A 21,382-nucleotide genomic window follows, 5' to 3' on the forward strand; every position below is an offset into this window, starting at 1 on the left:
CATGTGGGGAAAAAAGGCAGTGTGTCTGCGGCTTGAGGGGGTTATTTTCACCTTTTGTTACGCACATGTGCCTGTTTGTGTCTGTATATGTGTGTACATATGCATGTGCATATGTGTTTGTGAATCTTCATTACATCTCTGTCCAAAAGCGATGATGATAGAAAGTTCTGATATTCTTCTTCTCTGAGTTTTATCTTCAAGTGCCTTCATAATTCATATGACATCCTGCATGAAATCTTCATGAAGACTAGATCATCACATGGCACTGAAAGCGTCCAAAGCAGGTCTACTGGGGGAATCAGAAGTTTCTGCTCCTCAGCAGTGCCTTTAAGTGGCCGAGTTCTGTGCGGTTGGTGTGGTGGTGGGTTTTCTGCTTCCACAGCTTGGCCCTTTCGTAGCAGCTGGGTGAAAGCGCTCCATCGCTGGGTAGCCTTCAGAAGAGTTCTGCTTTGAAATTCCCTCTCACTCGTGTAGTCAAAAGTCAAAACCTGGCATGAAGATGCTTCAGTGAAACCCAAGTGCCTGCCCTGGCGATCTGTGGATCAGGTCTGCTCTTTGGTGTTGTTATGATGAATCTGCTCGCTTTGTACATGAGGATCAGTGTTATTTAAGCGAAGTAGATCTGTTCTCTGTATGCATCCAGACCTGTGGATCTGCTCTGCACTTTGAGGCCCTTGCATTATCAGGGTGTATGCTTATATCTACCATGTTTTCAGGTCTCTTGAACATGTCATACCCATGGTATTTTCCTCCAGTGTCATTTTTTCTGTAGTATTTCTCTGTAATAGTGTGACTTTTGCTGCAGCAGATAAAATCCATTCGCATTCATCTGTTCAGCATGACCTTTTCCACCTAATGTTGCAACTCAGAGGTTATGAGAACTGAAAGCAGAACGTTTGTGGGAAATTAGGTAAAAGCACACAAGACAGGATATCATTTTTTATATCAAACCTCCTACAAACGTCACAGTCACACTCTGAATTATCATTGGGTGGCCTTATCTTTACGAAGCCGGACCACGTTTAAATCTGGTCGATCCCGTTATCAGTGCGTGTCTGTGCGGCAGAATGGTTGCAGTGTCCCTGTTGGTGCTCGTTGTGCATTTTGGGGTCCTGTATCCAGTGTGCCGTGTGTGTTTCCTCCGTGCGACACACACCCGGGCCACCCCTCGCTCGGTGTTCACCGTCACTGCACATTGACAGCGGTTGTGTGTGTGTGTTTTTTTTTTTTTTCTGTGGCGGGTTCATGCGAGGTAAGCCCCAGCTCCCACCCCCCGCCGCTGGCGGCCTAACGTGCCACGCTGTGACATCAGCTGCCGTGCGGCCTCACGCTCCGCTCCGGGGCGCCGGTGCCGGCTCCGCTCCGTTCCAGGAAACGGCACGTGCTCCGCTTCCCCGCTGTCCCCCAGCGCCCGTCCACATCGCTCCTATCAATCTGTTTTCCAAAACATGTAACCCACACCCCTCCCCTCTCAGCCAACTTCTCCCTGGGGGGGGAGGGAGAATGGCAGGCAGTTGGGGAAGGGCTTTACCCACAATCCTCTCTGTCATCTCCAGCCATCCAGAGGCCCGAGATTCACTCAGCTGTGTGGATGCGGAGCTTCGGGAACAAAAGCGATTTAGATTCAGTGGCAGAGGAAAAAAAAAAAACGTCATGTAATGGAGGCTTCCAGGGATCCGGTTGCCCGCGGCGACGTCCTTAATGCGTTCCGGTGGACTTACTCCGTACTGCTAAGCGCTCACTGACCTATGTGTTTGTTTATATCCGCAATCAAACATAAACAATTTAGCATGACTCGATTTTTTTGCCGTGGTTAGGGATTCTTTTCAAAAGCCATCACATCAGATTAATGTCAGAGCACGGGTTTCTGTGTACCGCGTGCAAATTTCAAAACCCCCCTTTAACTGTTCCCAAACAGACTCATACTGTAGGGCAGAGAAATATTTTTTGGGATGTCTCTTCATCTTAGGAGAGATTTCTTAAGAGGGGTTTCTTTTGTTTGTAGACTGAGTTAGGTTTTTGGCTTCAGATAACCATTAGCTTTACCACATCATGTTTATTGAAGAAAATAAGTCCAGTTTATGACAAAAGCATATTCCTGTGCTTGTGCAGCAGAAACATTCAGAACTTCTAAAAAAATGAGCTTTCTCTGCTGAAAATGGAACAGATTCTTGGTAATTTGCAGGCATTTACATGTTTCCTTCTCCAATTAGTTGTTCTAATTTCAGATTCTTAGTGCACTCCTCGAGGCATATTTGCTGACCTTTTAGCAAATGCACACTGTAACAGTATTTCTCAAAGCCTGTCTTTTGGGGCACTTCTGTGTTCATGCACATATTTGAACGGTTTTTATTGGGGCTGTGCCGTCATCCTATAAGAAAAGCACAAAATTCTTGTCAGTTCTCTTGATGTCTGTGCATGAATTCACAAATCCAGCTGATGGTGTCAAAAGACAAGAGTAGTAGAATTTGGAGTGCTCAAATTCAGAGCCTCCTCCTTCTCACAGTGCTTACTCTTACAGACTGTATACTGAAACAGGTACATTAGTGTGTTTGTCCTTAGAGTGTCTTGTGTTGGTTGCAGAAGGTTCAGTAATGTAGAGCACAGCCAATGGTGTGTGTCAAACACAGATGTTTACCCTGGATTTCATTTTCTAATAGTGTTTTTTCTTTTTTTTTTTTCCAGAAAAAATCGGCTTCAAATAGAAAAAAAATTCTAAATCGCATACATACTGATGAATGATTAATCTCTGTGTCTCTGTCACAGGTCGTTGCGCCTCCTGTGGGGAGAACGTAGTGGGTGAGGGCACAGGCTGCACTGCCATGGACCAGGTGTTCCACGTGGACTGCTTCACCTGTGCTACCTGCAACAGCAAGCTGCGTGGGAAGCCCTTCTACGCCATGGACAAGAAGGCATACTGCGAGCCCTGTTATGTGGTGAGTCCCGAGAGATCGGCCAGTGGCAGCGCCGGCCTGGCATGCTGCAGCTCAGTACGAGCCTATCGAAACGCCGGGCTGGCACGGAGCAGTCTGATACAACCTGCTGACAGGCCGTGAATGTTAAGAACAGTCATACTTGCAGCCCTTGTTTATACGCATGCAAATTTGCACAGTGTATTTCTGAATGAAGAAAGGTGGGCACATACTGGAAATCCATGATGCACCGCATTACTGGACATTCTCTGATATTCTGACTGGAAAAGTGATGCAATGATTCTATTATGTTTCAGTCCTGATCCAGTTTCTGGCAAAAGGCTCTGTCTGTCTGTGGTTTCCGGATGTAGTGCTTTCGATTGGAGTGTTTCCCTGCCCGATAAAACAAAGAGTGTGACTCACATTTAACCACCAGGCTGGCCTTCTGTTAAACAGTGTGGTCAGGCCACATTATGAAACAGCTGACTGCTTCTCGGACTCGTGGCACAAACAAACAAACAGAGGCAAGTTGTTCAAAGACTAGCAAGCAGAAATGCGGGGCTCACAGGTAGATCTGATAAATGCCCTGGAGACAGATGTATCGCATTGCAGATGTAAACAATGCATTTAAATCAGACTCCAGTCCAAGAGAGGTGGTTTAGTTGTAGGAGATGTAGTAGGTGATGTAAGAGATACTCCACTGTAACAGATAACAGATAACAGGAGCAGAGGTTACTCAAACTCAGATAGGAGATGGAGTAGAGTTTACTCAGTCTGAGGTCGATATAGTAGAGTGTACTCAAACTGAGATAAAAAAATGGAGTAAGGTTTACTCCAATTCAAATAGGAGATGGAGTAGAGTTTACTCAAACTAAGATAGGAGGTGGAGTAGTATACTAAAACCAAGGTTGGAGACAGAGAACAGTTTACTAAAACTCAGGTAGCAGGTGGAGTTGCGTTTAAAAAAACACAGGAGATGGAACTGAGTTTACTCAAACTGAGAAAGGAAGTGGAGTGGAGTTACTTCCCTTTGGAAACGTAAAACTAAATCATGGCCTTTCCCCAATTTTCATGTCCTGTTTTTTGGTTAGCAGAATAATCCTTTTGAAAATTCTCTTATTTCTTCTCATTAAAAAGAGGAAATTTATAACAGTTCCAGTAAGATATGAATCATCATTTCTCGATCTTCATGAGGTCACTTAAACCTCTTTTAGAATCTTGTGAAATAAGCACTTTTCCTGTATTGTTTGATTCATACAATTCCAACATTCATCAGTGTATATGCACTATCAAACTGCAACTACAACAAAATATGTTGAATTTGAAATGACAGCCAGAAAGGACTATTCTTATTTTACAGATGTGCATACCTGTGTGGAGAAATGCTTTTTCAACTGAGTCACAGAATTGCACTGACTCCTTGTCCTCCGATTACAGTTGGATTTTAACCTGTAGCTTAAAAGGAGAATATCTCCTGTCACTGCTGGCATCCATGGCATGTTGAACTGATGATTTCATATATGGTATTAAAATCATAATTTTATTGCAATCACACATTTGTCAAAGACTGTAGCTGATTTGACCATTGATCCCACCACACACCTCTGTAATTATTAAGGAATTGTGACATCACAGCTGAACCAAGGCCACGCCCCCAGCAAGTGTGCACCAGATCTACACAGTCCTCCTAGCCTTGAACTTTAACTCTCAGGGTCCGGGCTGTGACCTGGACACACTCCTACTGCCAGCCAGGCTCACGGATTGGTTCTCTGAGAAGTGTAGAAATACAGACATTCTGTGCTTGTCCTCGTTCTCCTGTGAAACCAAGGCTTGGCTTTGAGAGTTCTGAGGGACCACCTGAGGCCGTTGATATCTCCTGTTATACATGTGCATAATATGTGCTGCTGTAAATATACCGCATCCTACGGACTAGGCTGGACTGATTGCTTCCTCTCCCTTCCCTCTGTGACAAATTGGGAACACAGGAAGCCCTGCACATTACATTAAATTACATTCATTTAGCTTATGCTCTTATCCAGAATGATTTCCAGCACGAAAGAACAGAAGTGTATCCATTCAAGTTGAATGAGCAGCAGTCTCAGACCAGGCTAACAACAGTGAGTGTGAGCATAACACTCTTCAAGCCCTACCACCAGTTAACTTGTGCAACCTGACTAGACAAGGCAAGCCAGGAATTCCACCGTGCATTAGTCACTAAATCGCAGAATCCAGAACACATCGTGATACTACATGTGAAATAAACACCAGGTAATACAAGTAGCAGGTCCCTGATCTTCAAGCTAATCCCAGGCTCCCCTGGAGCCAGCGTTGAGAAACAGCAGGGAGGAGGAGAACCTCACCGTTGCATCTTAGCACCCAGCGCTCCTTCTGGAGGCATCACTGAAAGACCTCAGTGAGATGACCTCAGTGAAGGCCCCTCTGCCCACAGCGCGGCTCATTAGCTAATGAGTTGTGCGGGCTGCCGTTTTTAGCTCTCTCGATGTTTCCGCGCCTCTCCTTTGGCCCCCGCGACCCGGGGGCTCTCACGCTGGAGATGTGCCTAATCACATGTTTAATTACTGCGATGTGTGCGATCGTTCGGGGACGGAGGCTACCGTGCTGGTGCGTGACCTCTTCTGCTCCAGCTCTGTTTGAATGCCGCAGTCTCCAGCGTTCTGCTGCGAAGGCCCCTGGGACCAGAGTGACGCAAATCAAAGCTCCAGCAGGAATAGAGTCTCGTCTAGCGCACAGTGTACTCTTTCTCTTCATTTTCAAAATATCATTTGGTAGTATTTACATGAAATTTGTATTTGTGTGATGTATTTACACAAGCGTGAACTTTGACCTTTTCTCGATTTTCATTTGAACCATAATATGACCCTTTATCTGTTTTAAATATGGTACATTACTCTTACTACAGCAGTAGTACCTGGACACTGTCAGTGAATGGCACAGTGGAGGCTCTAACCTGTGGCTGAGATGTAGCATTCTGCATGGAACAAGAACCTTAGATAGAAAGCTGAAACATATCACCATTACTTCCTCCTGGAATAAAATCATGAGCTGGACCTGCCCTTCACCAAACTTTCCGTCAGTGTAATTTACAGTGTATGGGTGTGCCTCCCTCCGAGAATGTGATGCATCAGCATTACATTACAGTATTGTCATTTAGCAGATTCTCTTATCCAGACCAACTTAAATCCATTTATACAGCTGGATATTTACTGAGGTAATTGTCGGTTAAGTACCTTGCCCAAGGCCCAAGGGTACAGCAGCAGTTCCCTAGCAGGGAATTGAACTGGCAACCTTTTGGTTATGAGTCCTGTTCCTTACCTCTATGCCACACTGCTGTCCCAAGCAGCTAGAGAGACATAAAAATGGTTGTCTCTGTAAACACCAGCTTCCAGCCGTGATGCATTCTCAGTTAAGCACGGCTGGTCATTTAGGAACTTTATGTAAGCATTTCATCAGCAGAAACGTCCCTCTGGCACAAAATCAGCTGAATGAAAAATAAAATCTTTCTGAATGAAAGTTTTTTTTTTCATCTTTCGTTGCTTTCTTCTGGGCGATGTGACTCTTGTGTGATTATGGGATGTGTGCAAGAATTTAGCCTCTGAAGAACCGTGTCAGAACTCTCTCAGTTAGAAGAGAAAAAGAAAGATGAGTAGCCTTAAGAAGATCTTAAAGTCAGGCTTGGAGTCTGGAAGACCGTAAGTGCACTGCCAGTTTTGATTTTCACAGAAACACAGAAGTGGAGCTTTGAGCCATAGTCCCCACCATGAGGCCACATTTGAAGTATCTGAAGCATTTAAATCGCTTTTCGTGTCTGTGGGAAATGGCACTTCCAACAAGTGCTGAAGATAATAACTTTTCCAAACATACCGAACATAAAACAGAATTTTGAATGTACCAACAAAATGCCTCGGCTTACAGTAAAAACAAATGTCAGTGTGGCTTTGGGCTACGTGAATGCCATGCTCTACATCGAATGTCCCTCCATGTCAATGACTTGATTTAAAACCCCCTCCTGAGGAGCTGTTTGTGTGGCGGCCTTAATTTATGTATTTATTTTCCCCTGGAAACCGGGAAAGCGGTTTGCTGAATTATTCAAACGGCTCGGCTGAAATGGCTGACTTCACAGTATGCGGACTATAGGGAAACGCGGTCCCGGGCGTGATGTAGTGGCAGTATGTCACCTTTCTAAACGTCGCCAACATTTAGAAGAAGAAGAAGAAAAAAAAAACATGCAGCGGTTTTGAGGCAGTCGTCAAATATTCATGCGCCTCTGTACATTGCAGCAGCGGGGGAAACGTGTGGGTCGGGAAACGTGTTTGTCTGCCTCCGATGCTCTCGCTTTGATGGCAAGCAGTTTTGAGGCACAGCCAGGGCGGCGTAATCTCTCCCCTGATGACTCCTTGATCCTCGTGCCTTTTTTTGGGCCTTTTGCCCACCGTACATTCCTCCAAAATGGCCTCCGCCCCCTTCTGCGGAGTGTGCCCCTGCACCCCGCTATGCGGACAGGGTCACACGAGGTCAGATGCCTTCTTTATTAACGTGCCTACCGTGCTTTGCTATAATGTGTTGTGCTGTTCTTTTCAGTGCTGTGCTCTGCTGTGCCATGCTGGTTATAGTATATAGGGGCGGCGGTGTAGCATGTTGGTAAGGAGCAGGGTTCGTAACAGAAAGGTTGCTGGTTTGATTCCCCGCTGGGGCACTGCTGCTGTGCCCTTGGGCAAGGGTCTTAACATGGAACTATCTCAGGAAAATATCCAGCTGTATAAATGGATAACATGTAAAAACTAACCTATGTAAGTCGTTCTGGATAAGAGCGTCTGTTAAATGCCGATAGTGTAATGTAACACTGTACTGAGCTGTACTGAGCTGTGCCGAGTTGTGCGGTGCTGCACTCTGTTTAGATTTGTGTAGGAAGCTCTGCGTGATACTCACCCCCTGGTTTAAATCAAACCTGCCAAGGTGTCTCAGAGGACAGGGCTGCTGAGTTTGAACATCCTGAACGCTCCCAGATTAATCTGCCACTGAATTACAACAGGGAGACTCCTTAAAATGACTCCGGGGGGGTCAGCCATGGCCACTAATGCGTTCCATCTGCATTATTACACATAAATATCTGACTCTTGAACGTATAACAAATGCATAGCAAGAATGATATGAATTATGAATGTCCCCACTAAGACATTATAGTGTATCACAGTTACAGTGTGTATCGGTGTGTCTCCATTATTTATCAACAGGGAGTGTTTGCATATGATGTTTGACATTACAGCCCGGATTCTGCTTTGGCAGAGTTTTCCCCGTTTCCCTGGCGATCGAAGCACAGGGGTTCGGTGTATCCGCTATCAGAAGCATTTATTCCTTTCGGTGACAAAGACGACCTGCATCAGCCTCTGCCCATGTGTCCTGCTCTTGCTTCCCATCAGCCCTCTTTCCCTGTGACTGAAAGACAGAATGCACTTGAGTAAATACTTTTCCTCCTCACAGGTTTCCTGATTAGCTTGTTTCCTGGTTAGCCTGTTGTCTGTTTTGTCCGTATCCAGGTTTGCTTGTTTCCCGGTTAGCCCGTGTCCCGTTTCAAATGCTTTCTGGTTTGTCTGTCTCCTGGTCACCCTTCCTTGTTTGGCTCATATCCCAAGTCTCCCATGTCCAGATTCTCCCCCACTGTGAGACCCTTCTCATCTTGTCTTTGAAAACAGCCAAATGATGACACTCTGCACAGATGTTCAGCATAAGGCTTGTTTCTTGCTGACGTGACATCAGCAGAGGAGACCGTCATTTTGACTCCCTATGGCAATGCTGCAGCCTGATGAATGTGCTGTCTCTGGATGCCTTCAGTCGACCAGCACATGCCCGTACTGCCGTGCGGTTTGAGGTAATTAAGAGGTTGAGGTTCTTCAGTCAGTGGCGGGTTTTTAATCAGCCGTTCAGAGGGTGAGTCTGGCTAGTGTTTTTCCTGGAGCGCAGTCACAGGACTGTGTGTGCATGTGCGTCATGCCAATCCACGTGGTGCTCCACTGTTAGAAATCGACCCAAAGGCAGTATCACCCCTCTATCACAATGCATCAGTATTGACCATGGAGCCCTCTGGCTTCCTTATGGGACCCCTTATTAAATCTCTCAAAGAGTGGGTCATGAAACTGGCACACTAGTGGCTCTTCAGAGATTCCACCTGTGCATTTTAAAGGCATGGCACCACAAAGGCTAGGGACTGTATGTGTTACCAGTAGCATACAGAACATGTAAACCCCTTTACCACAGTAGAGCAGGACCTAAGGAGGAGCCACAGCCGGCTGACCTGGTACAGCACCACTGCTTTTCCCAACTGAACTGCCCAGAACCAGAGGTGCAGCACATGACGTCCCAGTGAACACTGGCATCTGGCCAGCTTGATCGAGACAACTGCCTGGACTTCATCCGCAGTCAAAGTCTAATGCGCCACACTACGCCGCCCCACCCCCCTCACACACACACACACACACACACACACACGCCAGGATCGGTGATGGCGGTGTGCTCCTTTCTCCCTTCCGCAATTGTCTCACAGTTTCAGCACCTTCACTGCAATTCCAGCTCTTTTCACAGCATATTAATTTTCCAGCGTCAGCCGGAGTGCAGCGGATGTAACTAACACTGGAATGCGTTCCCCTTCATTCCTGTCCTGTTTGGCGATAGGTGCTCTCTGTCACTGTGCGAATTGTCGTAAGTAAATGACAGGAAAAAAGGCTGGCCTCCGAGCCTTCGCAGAGGCTCTTAGCTGTAGCCCCTGAGCGCGAGATGAGATTTGACATGTGTTCACTCTTCTACCCAAATATTTTGCGACCCAGAAATCTTTCGAGCCGCGAGTGAAACGGAAGTCATTTCATTCTGCTTTCATGCTCCGGGTCCTTGTGGCGGGTGTACGTGTCACAAACTGTTATCTGCCTCCCCTGCCTATCCTCCCAGTTGGAGTGGTACAGTTTTCATGGCAGACATGGAGGTTTTTCCGCCACTCGCATTGTCATAGACTCACACTGGAGAACTGGGCACACTGGTTTTCCAGGTTGTGGTGCTCTGTGCTGTCTAAGGTCATTAAAAAACTACTTTCTTGCCTAACTGACCAGATCATTCCCCCAGGCCTGTGGCTCATGATTTAAACAGACCTGTTCCACCTACTTGACTGAGTGCCTTTGGCCTCAGGACTCATTCTCCTGACCTCTCCTCTGCGGCCTCATTCCTGTTTGACACGCTCTGAATTATGGGTAAACAGCAGCTGGCTGACTTCAATTCTAGTCTGTGCTGTGAGAGTGAGGACATTTGGTGGACTGCATGTGTACCCCTGTGTGCATGGGCGTGCTTGCATGTGCATGTGTGTGTGTGTGTGTATATGTGTACGTATGAGAGTGTGTGTGTGTGTGTTTCCTCTCCCTTGTGTGCGTTGTGAGGAGCTGTGCGGTGCGGTCAGGTGAAGCTCCTAATGCTCGCTGAAAGGGAAGGGGTGTGACAGGTGTGCAGGTGTCGCCTTCGCTGGCAATTTGGAGCAGGATCGTGCTCTCAGCGCACAAACACTCCACCGCATCAAATATTTACAACTGCCTTCATTAGCATAGCAGCCTCTAATTGTACTGCCTTTCTTTGTACATTTAGAGGTTTTTAATTCACTCAGGTTCTTCTAAGAGTGACATATCCAGAGTGCTGTGTGTGTGTGTATGTTTCTGTGTCTGTGTCTTTGTGTGTCTGTGAGCATGTGTGTATATGTGTCTGTGTCTTTGAGTGTGTGCGCGCATATTTGGCATATATTGTCTTTGTGCCAGGCGTAAAAATTTCACTAAATTTGTATATTCCCTCTAAGAGTTCAAGAGACATCCCAGTTAAAAGGAGCTATGCTAGAACTGACAAGCATCTAATGTTGTGCTTATATTCATTACTTAACTACAAATGCATTGTAGTTAGATTGAATCTGGACTATGTGTTCAGCTTTGACTGAAAAAACCACATCTTTGATGTGTTTGCATTTTTGAGCAATCAGATGTACTTTCCCTTTTTTATTTCTACACTTTTTATGTCACACAACAACAGTACAGATCCAGATGTTTCCATCATCAGCTCACCCAAACAGACGGGAGAAATATTTCACCACATCCAAGACGTAGGGTCAGAGCTCACTTTTGACTTGTGAATGACTTAAATTTGGATTATGGTTTCATCCAAAACCATCTGCGTTTATATTCGTGATCGTTTAGCCTCTCAGGATGTTAATATTTAGCAGGTGTGCATGGGATTCTTCACCCGGGGGCTTTGCTGTCCCTGAGATGGAACAGTGTGGATAGAGCGGGGATTCGCCTTTTTGACTCATTTAATGCAGAGCACTCTAAACAGTCTTGTGATTTCATGTTTTTAAACTGACATGTTTATTCTACGATAAACATTTCGTCCTGTACACTATCCCCCTGTGGGAATGAAAGGAACCCTCTCCGCATTTATTCAGTAAAACTGAAAGACAAAGATTTTCCCAATATCATGGCTGTGATCATTGCTGTTTTCAAATTGACCAGTTCTGCCAGGAATAGAGAGCTGAAATTGAAAGTCTTGTAAATAATACTGCGTGTATTATCTACCTATACACCTCTCCTGAAGGATGGCTGTCAGTCTCTGCTGCGCACACTAGACAAGCCACAGTGGTCTTCTGAAACACAGAGCACTCTGCACTGTCTTCTCTCTCCTCGATTTGGACAGGCAGCTGTGTCAAACTTTATTTGTGTTTCATGTGGCTGGATGACTCAGGAGAGACAGAGAGAAAGTGGTCGGGGGGGGGGACCGAGCAAGCATTTTGTTACAGATTGAAAGAATGAAGGAAAGGGCCAGAGTTGACTTCTGCTCATTTTGTTTGACCTCACAGAAGCCGGCAGCCTGACCCAAATGCACTTCACCTTATCTGCCAAGACATTTGTTTAGCCTCCTGGGCAAACACTTGGAGAGTAATATGCTCGCTGAAACACTGTGCACCACATTCCAGACGTCCTCAGACATATACAGCCCTCTAGTGGTCGTTTCGGGCTCTTTGGTCTTTGTTTTGTCGTGCTTTTAGAGGAGGAAAAAGCAGCGGTTTGTGAGTGTTTCTTAAAACTGCCCTTGAAAGTTATTACCAGCCGGCATGTCCAAGCCCTATAAATCAAACCGCTCTTACGTCAATGCAAAGCCTCTTTGAAAAGGACTGGGCTTTCTGTCTGCACACTGGAGGCCCGAGTGATTTACCTCTCTGTGCAGATCGATATGAGAATGCAAAAATAACCATGTGCTCTGAGGCACTGTAACGGGGGTCTGAGCGGAAGACTTGTAGCATGAAGCAGCCCAGGGGAGCCATACACTGTAAAATCACATGCTCTGGGACAACATTACAGGGGCTCGCTTTTCCCATGTGAAATTTCCCTGTTAAAACAGGAGCGCGGCAGAGCGGTCAGGCGAACGGGGCCCGCGCCCAGAAGCTTGCAGGTTTGAGTCCCTGCTGGGATGCCCTAGGATCGAGCAGATGGTGCTCAATCTGAACTCTTGCCTCTGCAAATATCCAGCTATGTAGAAACGGACAAAGTGTAAAATGCGATCTATGTTAGTTGCCCTGGTTACGGGTGCCCACCAAGCAAACAAGGAATGAGGATATTAGAGCTCTGCGAGGCTAGCTGGAACAGTGTGGACTGCACTTATGACCCTGCCTCTCTGATGAGTGCTGAGTAAAGTGCACAGTTGAGTACGACATACCAGAAGAACTGGGTGCAAACCCAGAGCTTAAAAGAAGCAAGCTCATTATGAGCTTTATTTCACTTCCAAGACTCCAGCGTTAATGTTGTTTTCACACAGCTGTTTTTTTTTTTTTTTTTTTTTTTTGCTGAAGTGGAATTCCACCTCCGATGCTCTAGGAAAAGTGGAAAAGTGCGTTTAACCAACGGGATAAGGCCGTTTGTAAGATGAATGAGCACAGTCCAAGTAGCAATCATCACAGTTTTCTGGGAGTCACTTTGCAGAAGAGGGGTATTTTTGACTCTGCGTCTGTTCCATGAGGTTAATTCGTAGTTATTCGTATTTGAGGAATACGTGAACTCGTATATCAGCAAAGGGAGTTTAGTGCACCAGAGACAGGATGCAAGAGGATCTGTCCCCAGAACAAAAAAACAGCTCACAGATTGTATAGCTTCCCAGAGAATGTGTACGTGCCAGATTTCACAAGCAGCATGCTGACCTTATGGCACACAGTGAACAGGGCACATAGAGTCCTCAAACTCCCCTCTCCAGCACAGCAGCCCTCCCACCCTGCATGCAAGGGCAGCAACGTTGGGTTCAGGCTGGGTTTATGGTGGGTTTACGTTTGCGCGAGGATCTCCCTGAATCAAGTGAATGCCTTGTGTCTGTAGAGATGAATGCCAGGCTAAACAATCTTTGCTGGGTGGTAAGTGTTTGTGTGAAATAGAGAGAGCGTGTGTGAATTTGAGTGTGTGTGTGTGTGTGTGTGTGTGAGTGTGTGTGTGTGAGTGTATGTGTGTGTGTGTGTGTGTGTGTGTGTGTGTGTGTGTGTGCGCTTGTGTGTGTGGTCAGGGGGAGGGTAATAAAGCGAAACCAGCTTAGCAGTGGATTTTAGCTTCCAGTTGATTCAGTCCAAGCCAATCAGAAAGGAGAAACATTTACCGCCCTTAATTTCAGAAATGACACGGATACGGAGGGAAAAGACACCCCCTTCCTCCAGAGGAGCTTGAATTATTGGTGGTGGGGAAGGGGGGGGTCACTCGAGGACAGCCGCTTGGTGTGGCATTGTTATACTCTTTCATCCTCCATGCGGGCCAGCCAGCGGTGGCCCCAGCATCACTGTGCCCAGATCAGGCTTCCTGGCTGCCTCTCTGAAATGGCTTGATTGTTATTGGAGTTTACTGCCACTCAGAGCTGCGGTTGAGTATGTACTACACCAGTCCTCAGTAATTACAGCATTTCTCTCTCCAGACTCGACCGCATATTCTTTCACAAATAGACTGTGTTTCCATGAATGAGGAGCTGCCTTAAACCTGTGGCACCATGACCATACTTGCCTCAGATTCTCTCTCCTATTAATAAACCCATGGCACCACAACCATACTTACCTGTGATTTTGTCCACTGTTCATCTGGACATTTGCGATGTCGACAGACTCTGGTGTGAAGATGCAGTATAGGCGTGCTAAGTGGTTTAAGGAGTTCTGTTTTCTCTCTCATTCTCTGTCTCTCTGTGTTCTGTTTCTCTCCCTTTCTATGTGTCTGGGTGTCTGTGTGTGTGTGTGTGTGTGTGTGTGTGTGTCTGTGTCCCTGTGTGTGTGTGTGTGTGTGTGTGTGTGTGTGTGTCCCTGTATGTGTGTGTGTGTGTGTGTGTGTGTGTGTGTGTCTGTGTCTGTGTGTCTGTGCATGTGTGTGTGTGTGTGTCTGTGTCTGTGTGTCTGTGCATGTGTGTGTGTGCGTGTGTGTGTGCGTGTCTGTGTGTCTGTGCATGTGTGTGTGTGTGTGTGTGTATGTGTGTGTGTGTGTGTGTGTGCGCGTGTGTCTGTGTGTGTGCGCGCGCGTGTGTGTGTGTGTGTGTGTGTGTGTGTGTGTGTGCGTGTGTCTGTGTGTGTGTGTGTGTGCGTGTCTGTGTCTGTGTGTCTGTGCATGTGTGTGTGTCTGTGTCCCTGTGTGTGTGTGCATGTGTGTGTGTGTGTGTCTGTATGTGTGTGTGTGTGTGTGTGTGTGTGTCTGTATGTCTGTGTCTGTGTCTGTGTGTGTTTGTGTCCGTGCCTGTCTGTGTGTTTATATGTGTGTGTGTGTGTGTGTGTGTGTGTGTGTGTAGAACACGCTGGAGTCCTGCAGTGTGTGTGGGCAGCCCATCATGGAGCGGATCCTGCGGGCCACAGGGAAGGCCTACCACCCACACTGCTTTTGCTGCGTGGTGTGCCACCGCAGCCTGGACGGCATCCCCTTCACCGTGGACGCCTCCAATCAGATCCACTGCATCGAGGACTTCCACAAGTGAGTGCCGTGCCCGCCTAGCCTGACTCCCAGTGGTCTCGGACTTCATCTAATACTGCAGAGGTGTTAGGCGCTTGCTGCTTCCTATCACCGCAACTGCATTACATTACATTACGTCATTTAGCAGATGCTCTTACCTAGAGCGACTTCCAAATAAGTGCATCAAAATGCTAGAGTAGTAATTGAAAAGTATTGCAAGAGGTCATTAAGATACTGAGTTAAGTGCTAAACTAGTGTAGAGTGTTTTTTTTAGAATAGAAAATAGGGATAGATAGGATATATAGAGAGGAAAGTAGACTAGAGATAAATCTTGAAGAGTTTTCAGCTTTCTCTAATGAAAGAACAGTGTGTATTAGCTGGGATTGTGCTTGGTTTGTTTTACCTCTCAAAAGAACAATATCTGTGAGAGTTACTGTTCGAAACAGGCTCGCGATGCTAGTTTATTTTGAGCGTGCAATATTAGAGCCGCCGTTATTACGCACTGCACTTTAAAGAACGCGGGCGTGCCGCCGGTTCCGAAAAGCGCAAGTCACCGCTATCACAAGCCTGATTAATGACTCGGTGTCTGCACCGATGAAGCGGGGCCACAGAGATTTATAAGGTGCACGCTCGTTCTGACTGTCTTCATTAGCAAGACCGTTCGGTATGCAGGCTCAGCTGTCAAAAGGATGGGCTTTAGCTGTTCAGAGTCACTGTTCAGGCATCCCTTTAATCACTCGAAGGTCTGGCGTGGTTACTAATAGCATCCTTTTGCCACAGTCTTTGTACAGTAGCAGATGATGTCACTGACCCAGTTTGTCTGGTATGGTGCTGAGAATGCAAGTTCAGCAGACTCTGGTGGGAGATTGACAGGTGTGTCAGGCATGTTTGGGATGTGTCCGCTCTCTCTCCCCCCACCCCACCCCACCACCCCCACAGGAAGTTTGCCCCGCGCTGCTCGGTCTGTAAGGAGCCCATCATGCCCGCACCGGGACAGGAGGAGACCGTGCGAATCGTGGCTCTGGACCGTGACTTCCATGTGCATTGCTACCGCTGTGAGGTCAGTACTCCTAGTGTCACAGCACACCCAGACACCCCCCCCCCCCCCCATTCCTGCTTCCACTTCAGTGCTCTTTCAAGCACCGTCCTTCAAAACACCCCCAAGACAAGAATTCCCTTACCAGTGGACCAGAACTGCAGCAACACACAATCGTGTGCACTTTGGAAGGAAAGTGACTACTTTGGAAGGAAGGGGTATTAACATGGTGAAATGACCCTAACCCTAACCCCAGCCCTAGCCCTAGTTATAGCCATAACGCTAACCCTAACCCTAACCTTAACGCCTCCCTTCACCCCCCTCTACCACTAACCCCTGCTTCCACTTCAGTGCTCTCCCAAGCACAGTCCTTCAAAACATGCCTCGAGACAGGGACTTCCCTTCCCAAAGCACCAGAACTGTAGCAGCACATGGCGAGCGGGAATCTTGGAAAGAAAGGCGTATTAGCATGGCGAAAAAAACAGAACAGTTGTATTGTGGCGCTCAGCTGCGGTAGCCCACACCCCTTCTTCGGAAGCATGCCGATCATGCGGAGCCGAGCTGCCGTCAGAGCTGCGAGGCGAGGCGGTGGCATGTTTGCGTGCTGGAGATGAGCGAGCGTGCGCTCGGGCTGTGGAGCGCTGCCGCGGTGAGCGCAGACAGCCCGGCTGACTCATAGGTCAGCGTTCACCCGGCCGACACGCAGCACGTGCTCACATTCCTGCCGCAGGACAGCGGCCGTGTGATGCACGGCTGCAGCTGGTCAGGCGGGGCAGCGCTTTGTCTCAGAGAGCCCGAAAGGGCATGTTTTGACTGGTAGTATGCTGTAAAAACAGAGGACATTGACCTTTGGATTTCTGAATATGGATAAAGTTTTCTGGTCAGAAAGTATGTTAAGGGCCTATTTATGTTGTCAGAGCACATATAATCAGTATATTATCAATTATTAATGGAGCATTAAGATCATAAATATATCATGAGTCTGCAGGAAATGGCTGTTAAACATTTTTACGTTTGAACCCTGCATGCTGTAGATCAGGAGCGCAGACTGTAGAACATTTTTTAGAAGAATGCTGAAGCTGATGTTGCAAACCTGACGGTGTCGTGTGGTGTAACTGAGTCAGATTTACCCCAGAACTGCTGGGCTGCAGGCTAAAATCCCATTTTGGATGCAACCTAACCTGACCTGCTGCGCTACATATCCAGCTGTAGAAATGGATGACATGTAAAAATTTGAGCTGTTTCAGTCCATTAAGCACATCAGCCTTAAATTATGAATAGGCCCTTAACATCACTTCTGACCTGTCTTTCTGTGATACTCTGAGTCCTGTCTCGCGGTCTGATGAACTACAAGTCCCATCTCCCTCTGTGTCAGACCCCAGGTCCTGTCTCACTGTGTGTAATCTGTAAATCCCGTCTCCCTTTGTGTTACTCTAAATCCTGTCCTCTGTGTGGTACTCTAAGTCCCATCTCCCTGTGTGTGTTGCTCTTGGGTCCTGTCTCTCCCTGTAACTCTGTGCGTGTGGAGGGCTGCGTGTCTCGAGTGACCTGGCTCTTTGTGTGTCCCGCAGGACTGCGGCTCCCCTCTCTCCGAGGGGGACAACCAGGGCTGCTACCCTCTGGACGGCCACGTCCTCTGCAAGAACTGCAACACCCTCCGCATCCAGGCGCTCACCGCCAAGGCCACTACTGACCTCTGAGCACCAGCCGAATGCAGATCCGAATGCACACACCCTCATCCAGCTGTGACACTCTCATGCAAGTGTATACACTGACATACTCACAGACACCCTCCGGCAGCTGTGACACTCACATACATGTGTATACACCGATACACTCACTCACACCCTCACCTAGCTGTGATGCTCATACGCAAGCACACACCGATACACTCACACACGCTCTCACACTAACATGCACACAGTCACCTACCGCACTCATATACTCTACACATGTACACACCCTCACCCAGATGTAACACTCATACACATGCATAACCACGCTATCACACACGTTCACACAGGCATGCATTAGATACAGGCAAACATACACACACACATTTAACAACCACTCCAACATACGCTCCACACACACACACACACACACGGGTTCTGCCTCTTGGACACACATATTGCAACGTCTCATTGTGAAGTCATCACTTGTAGGTACAGTGATGTACTCGTATGGGTGAGGGTGCTCGACTCTACTACCTAATGTCTTGCTAACAGTCACTTCCTGCGCCATAGTTACAGTCAGCTGTGCTTATTTCCACATTTATGATACGAGGCAAAGGACAGACTTCACCCAACACAGGGAGTGACTCACAGGACTCTGTTCTATCTGACCACCATGGGCTTTGTTCTTAGCTTGTAGCTAAATAGCAAATTTAAGCGGGTATTTCTCAGTTCCTCAATTTTCTTTTTTTACAGACATTACCAGTTTGGTAGATCTAAAAACTTTAGGTGCAAAAACAATGAGACACAAGAAAAATTGAAAATTTACTTCAATTTAAATTCAATGAAGAACAAAGTGCATCATGGTTAGATTGAATTTGGGCTTTATTGTTTTATAGTTCGGTAGAAAAGGGACCCTGCACTTTGATTTCCAATGCTTCAAAAGTGCCTTTTTAATTATAATTATTATCTTTATTATTAATGATGTGTTTACTGTTTGCTTTATTTGGTTAAAATCACAAACTTTCTTTAATATTTATATGTATCTGTATAATTGCTTCATAGAAAGGGCTATGAATAAATCAAAGTAGAATCAAAGTAGAGTACTAAGTGAAAAAGGTACTGTTTTCCCTACCAGCAATTCAGATTAGATATCCATTATGCAATTTCACTCATTACATGGACATTTTTAATACTGTATGCACTTTTGAAATGAGAAAAAATGTTTCAATTATTGTTAAAAGTAAATAATATAAACATAGAGTATCAAGTAGCTATTTATCTACTCTGTGTAATTACACTCTAGCTGTTATGTAAGTATGTATTCATCTTTTTGCAAAGTAGTACATTTCAACCATGGCTTTGTGGTTCATGTAATTACAAATGCTATCAGAACAAGCCCAGTCCTTTTATGCACAACTTGTGCAACTACTGTCAGTTAATGCTCAAGCTTATTTATGTAACGGCAATGTAATTACAGTGGTAGATTGTCTATTACAACTGTGTGCTCATATATTAAGCATTAATAATACTGTGTTTAACATAAATGACATCACAAACCTTATAGCATTGTAGTTAGCATTCAGTGTGCAGATGCTTGCTTATATATAGATATGAAAGAGCAGAGCATAATGGATATCTAAATGAAAGCCTTTTCCTCTGCTCTGTAGTTTTCTGGGTGTGGGCTGTGAGGGGCTTTCATAAAGAGCAGTTGCTTATAGCAGCATTCCTTTCTGAGGAGAGAGAGCCACGCAATGATATTATGAAAGATTACTACATGCCTTACACTCAGCAGGACTCTGTCATCTTTTGCCTTTCTCCAAGTGCTTTTAAAAGATTTGTTTCAATTATCTACACTATATAGTCAGTTCAGAAACAGCAATATCAATTCGCCTGTAGACTCTCCCAAAGATACACCAAAGATTATACTTGAAAAGCCTTTTGAATATGTATATATGCAATTTACCTTATGCGCTACTCATATATGCAGTTGTGTGTATATTGTATTCATGCAGCTGTGTTAGTTATTTTTAGCTGCGCGTTAATATTTACATGGGGATATAGAGGATGTGTTCATTGGGTAGGAGTTTCAGATGTTAAAAGTTTTTCTGATTATTAAATGTAAAGTAGACATGCAATCTCACATCTTAAGACACAAGCGTTTTCATCTCGAGCCAAAGCTTGGAAGGACTTTCAACTGCTGTCCAAATGCAAGATGTGGTTTTTATTTCCATTTATTTTTAATGCAAGTTTGCTGTCCCTGGAAGGAGTTTTTTTTTTTTTTCCCGAAAGCAAAAGTAAATATGAAATGATTGAATTCCACCTCTGAGTGAAATAAGTGAGATGCGGTTGTCCAGGCCGCGCGCTGTGGTGATGAGTTCTTTGTGAGAACTCTTCATCCAGTTATTGGAATGTAATCCCGAGGCGGCGGATAATCTGGCTTGTGAAGTAAAGGCCCCAGATGTTGCGGCGTGCCCTCATGCTCTGTGGTGCAGAGGGTATTCCCAGGTCGTTCCTCTGCTCCCAGGTTATGCAAACACACATGCCGCTGCTTGTTTTCGTACGTTTGCGGCCAGTGCCTGTAATAAAGCTCTTGGCTGTGACGATCTCTGAGAGCAGCTGGGCTCTGAGACCCCTCTCCTTATCGGAAACCCGTGCAAAGGCCGTGCACCGGTAACCGCGACAACGATGCCTGCCCCCCCCCCCCCCCCCCCCCCAATGCCAAGGCCATACACCTGTAACCTTGATGACAAAGCCTAATGCTAAAGGCTGTGCCCGTGTATCAATGACAACAAAGTCCATATATCAGACAGTAGTAGTCTAGCAGTCATATCAGCTGTCCTTTTCCCCACAAACACACCTTCTGAGGCTCCAAATTATGGAAAACGCAGTGAATACCTGCTTGTTTGGGTCGATTTTATTTTTTATCCCTAATGATAACCAGAAAGTAGACTGATGCAGACTGTATTTTGCAGACGGTCACTGCTCTCGATTTCAGTCTTCCGTAAGAGTGTGTGCAGAATCAGGCCTCCAAAGAAAATGGTGCACAAAGCTGTTTGCCTGGATCAGTGTGTGCAGCATCCATTCTGAAGGCCTAAACTGGTCTGCACCACTCATGGTGATTAACACTTACACTGTACTTTAATATTTATTTCCTTAATGGGGCATAAAGCCTTTGTCACTGTAAATTAACAAGGTAATTTAATTAATTTTTTGATGGCCCTGCAATAATAATTATTATTGATGGTCCTGCAATTAATTAATTGCTGCTCTTAGATATGCTTTTTAAAATGCCTTTTCTGATGTTTTTTTTTTTTTTTTTTTTTAAAGATGTTGGTTATCGATATGCAATTTTACAATCGATCGCGTCGACACTTTATTTGAGTGCAAACCAGGTTCTGTTTAGGAAATGTTTATGCCATGCACAACACATTATGCATTTTGAGCTTTTGATTCAGCTCTCTGTACTTTTTGGTAATATTCAATATTAAACAGTACTGGTTGCATCATATTGATTGACCTTGGTGGCTCTAAAGTGCTAAATAACGTATTTTGAATTGTTTCTTTTGTAAAAAAAAAAAAAAAAAAAAATCCTTTTGATCTAAAAAAGAAAAGTCGTTGGCGAAACTGCTTATGGCTGTTCTTATATGAACCAGTGTCGATGCTACTGTAAGACTGATACCATTTCAGGAGGATCTGAGCTGCTGGACATGGTGCTAAAACATGTATTATAGGAGTCTACAGGATTGTTTTAGGTGACCTTCTGTCACATAC

The 21,382-nt window shown here is 45.8% G+C and overlaps 1 protein-coding gene across 1 annotated transcript in view; it reads left to right on the plus strand.

Annotated features, from left to right (window-relative positions):
- LOC118795635 (lipoma-preferred partner homolog) overlaps positions 1 to 17,942 on the plus strand; it is a 127,222-nt gene extending 109,280 nt beyond the window's left edge. The window contains exons 8-11 of the mRNA XM_036554262.1: positions 2,767 to 2,936; positions 14,742 to 14,920; positions 15,839 to 15,959; positions 17,507 to 17,942. Coding sequence (XP_036410155.1) covers positions 2,767 to 2,936; positions 14,742 to 14,920; positions 15,839 to 15,959; positions 17,507 to 17,635 — 599 coding nt within the window. The 3' untranslated portion in view covers positions 17,636 to 17,942. The remainder of the gene's footprint in view (positions 1 to 2,766; positions 2,937 to 14,741; positions 14,921 to 15,838; positions 15,960 to 17,506) is intronic.
- Positions 17,943 to 21,382: the final 3,440 nt, after the last annotated feature.

This window comes from Megalops cyprinoides, chromosome 20 (assembly GCF_013368585.1).
Source record: "Megalops cyprinoides isolate fMegCyp1 chromosome 20, fMegCyp1.pri, whole genome shotgun sequence".
NCBI classification, from domain to species: domain Eukaryota; kingdom Metazoa; phylum Chordata; class Actinopteri; order Elopiformes; family Megalopidae; genus Megalops; species Megalops cyprinoides.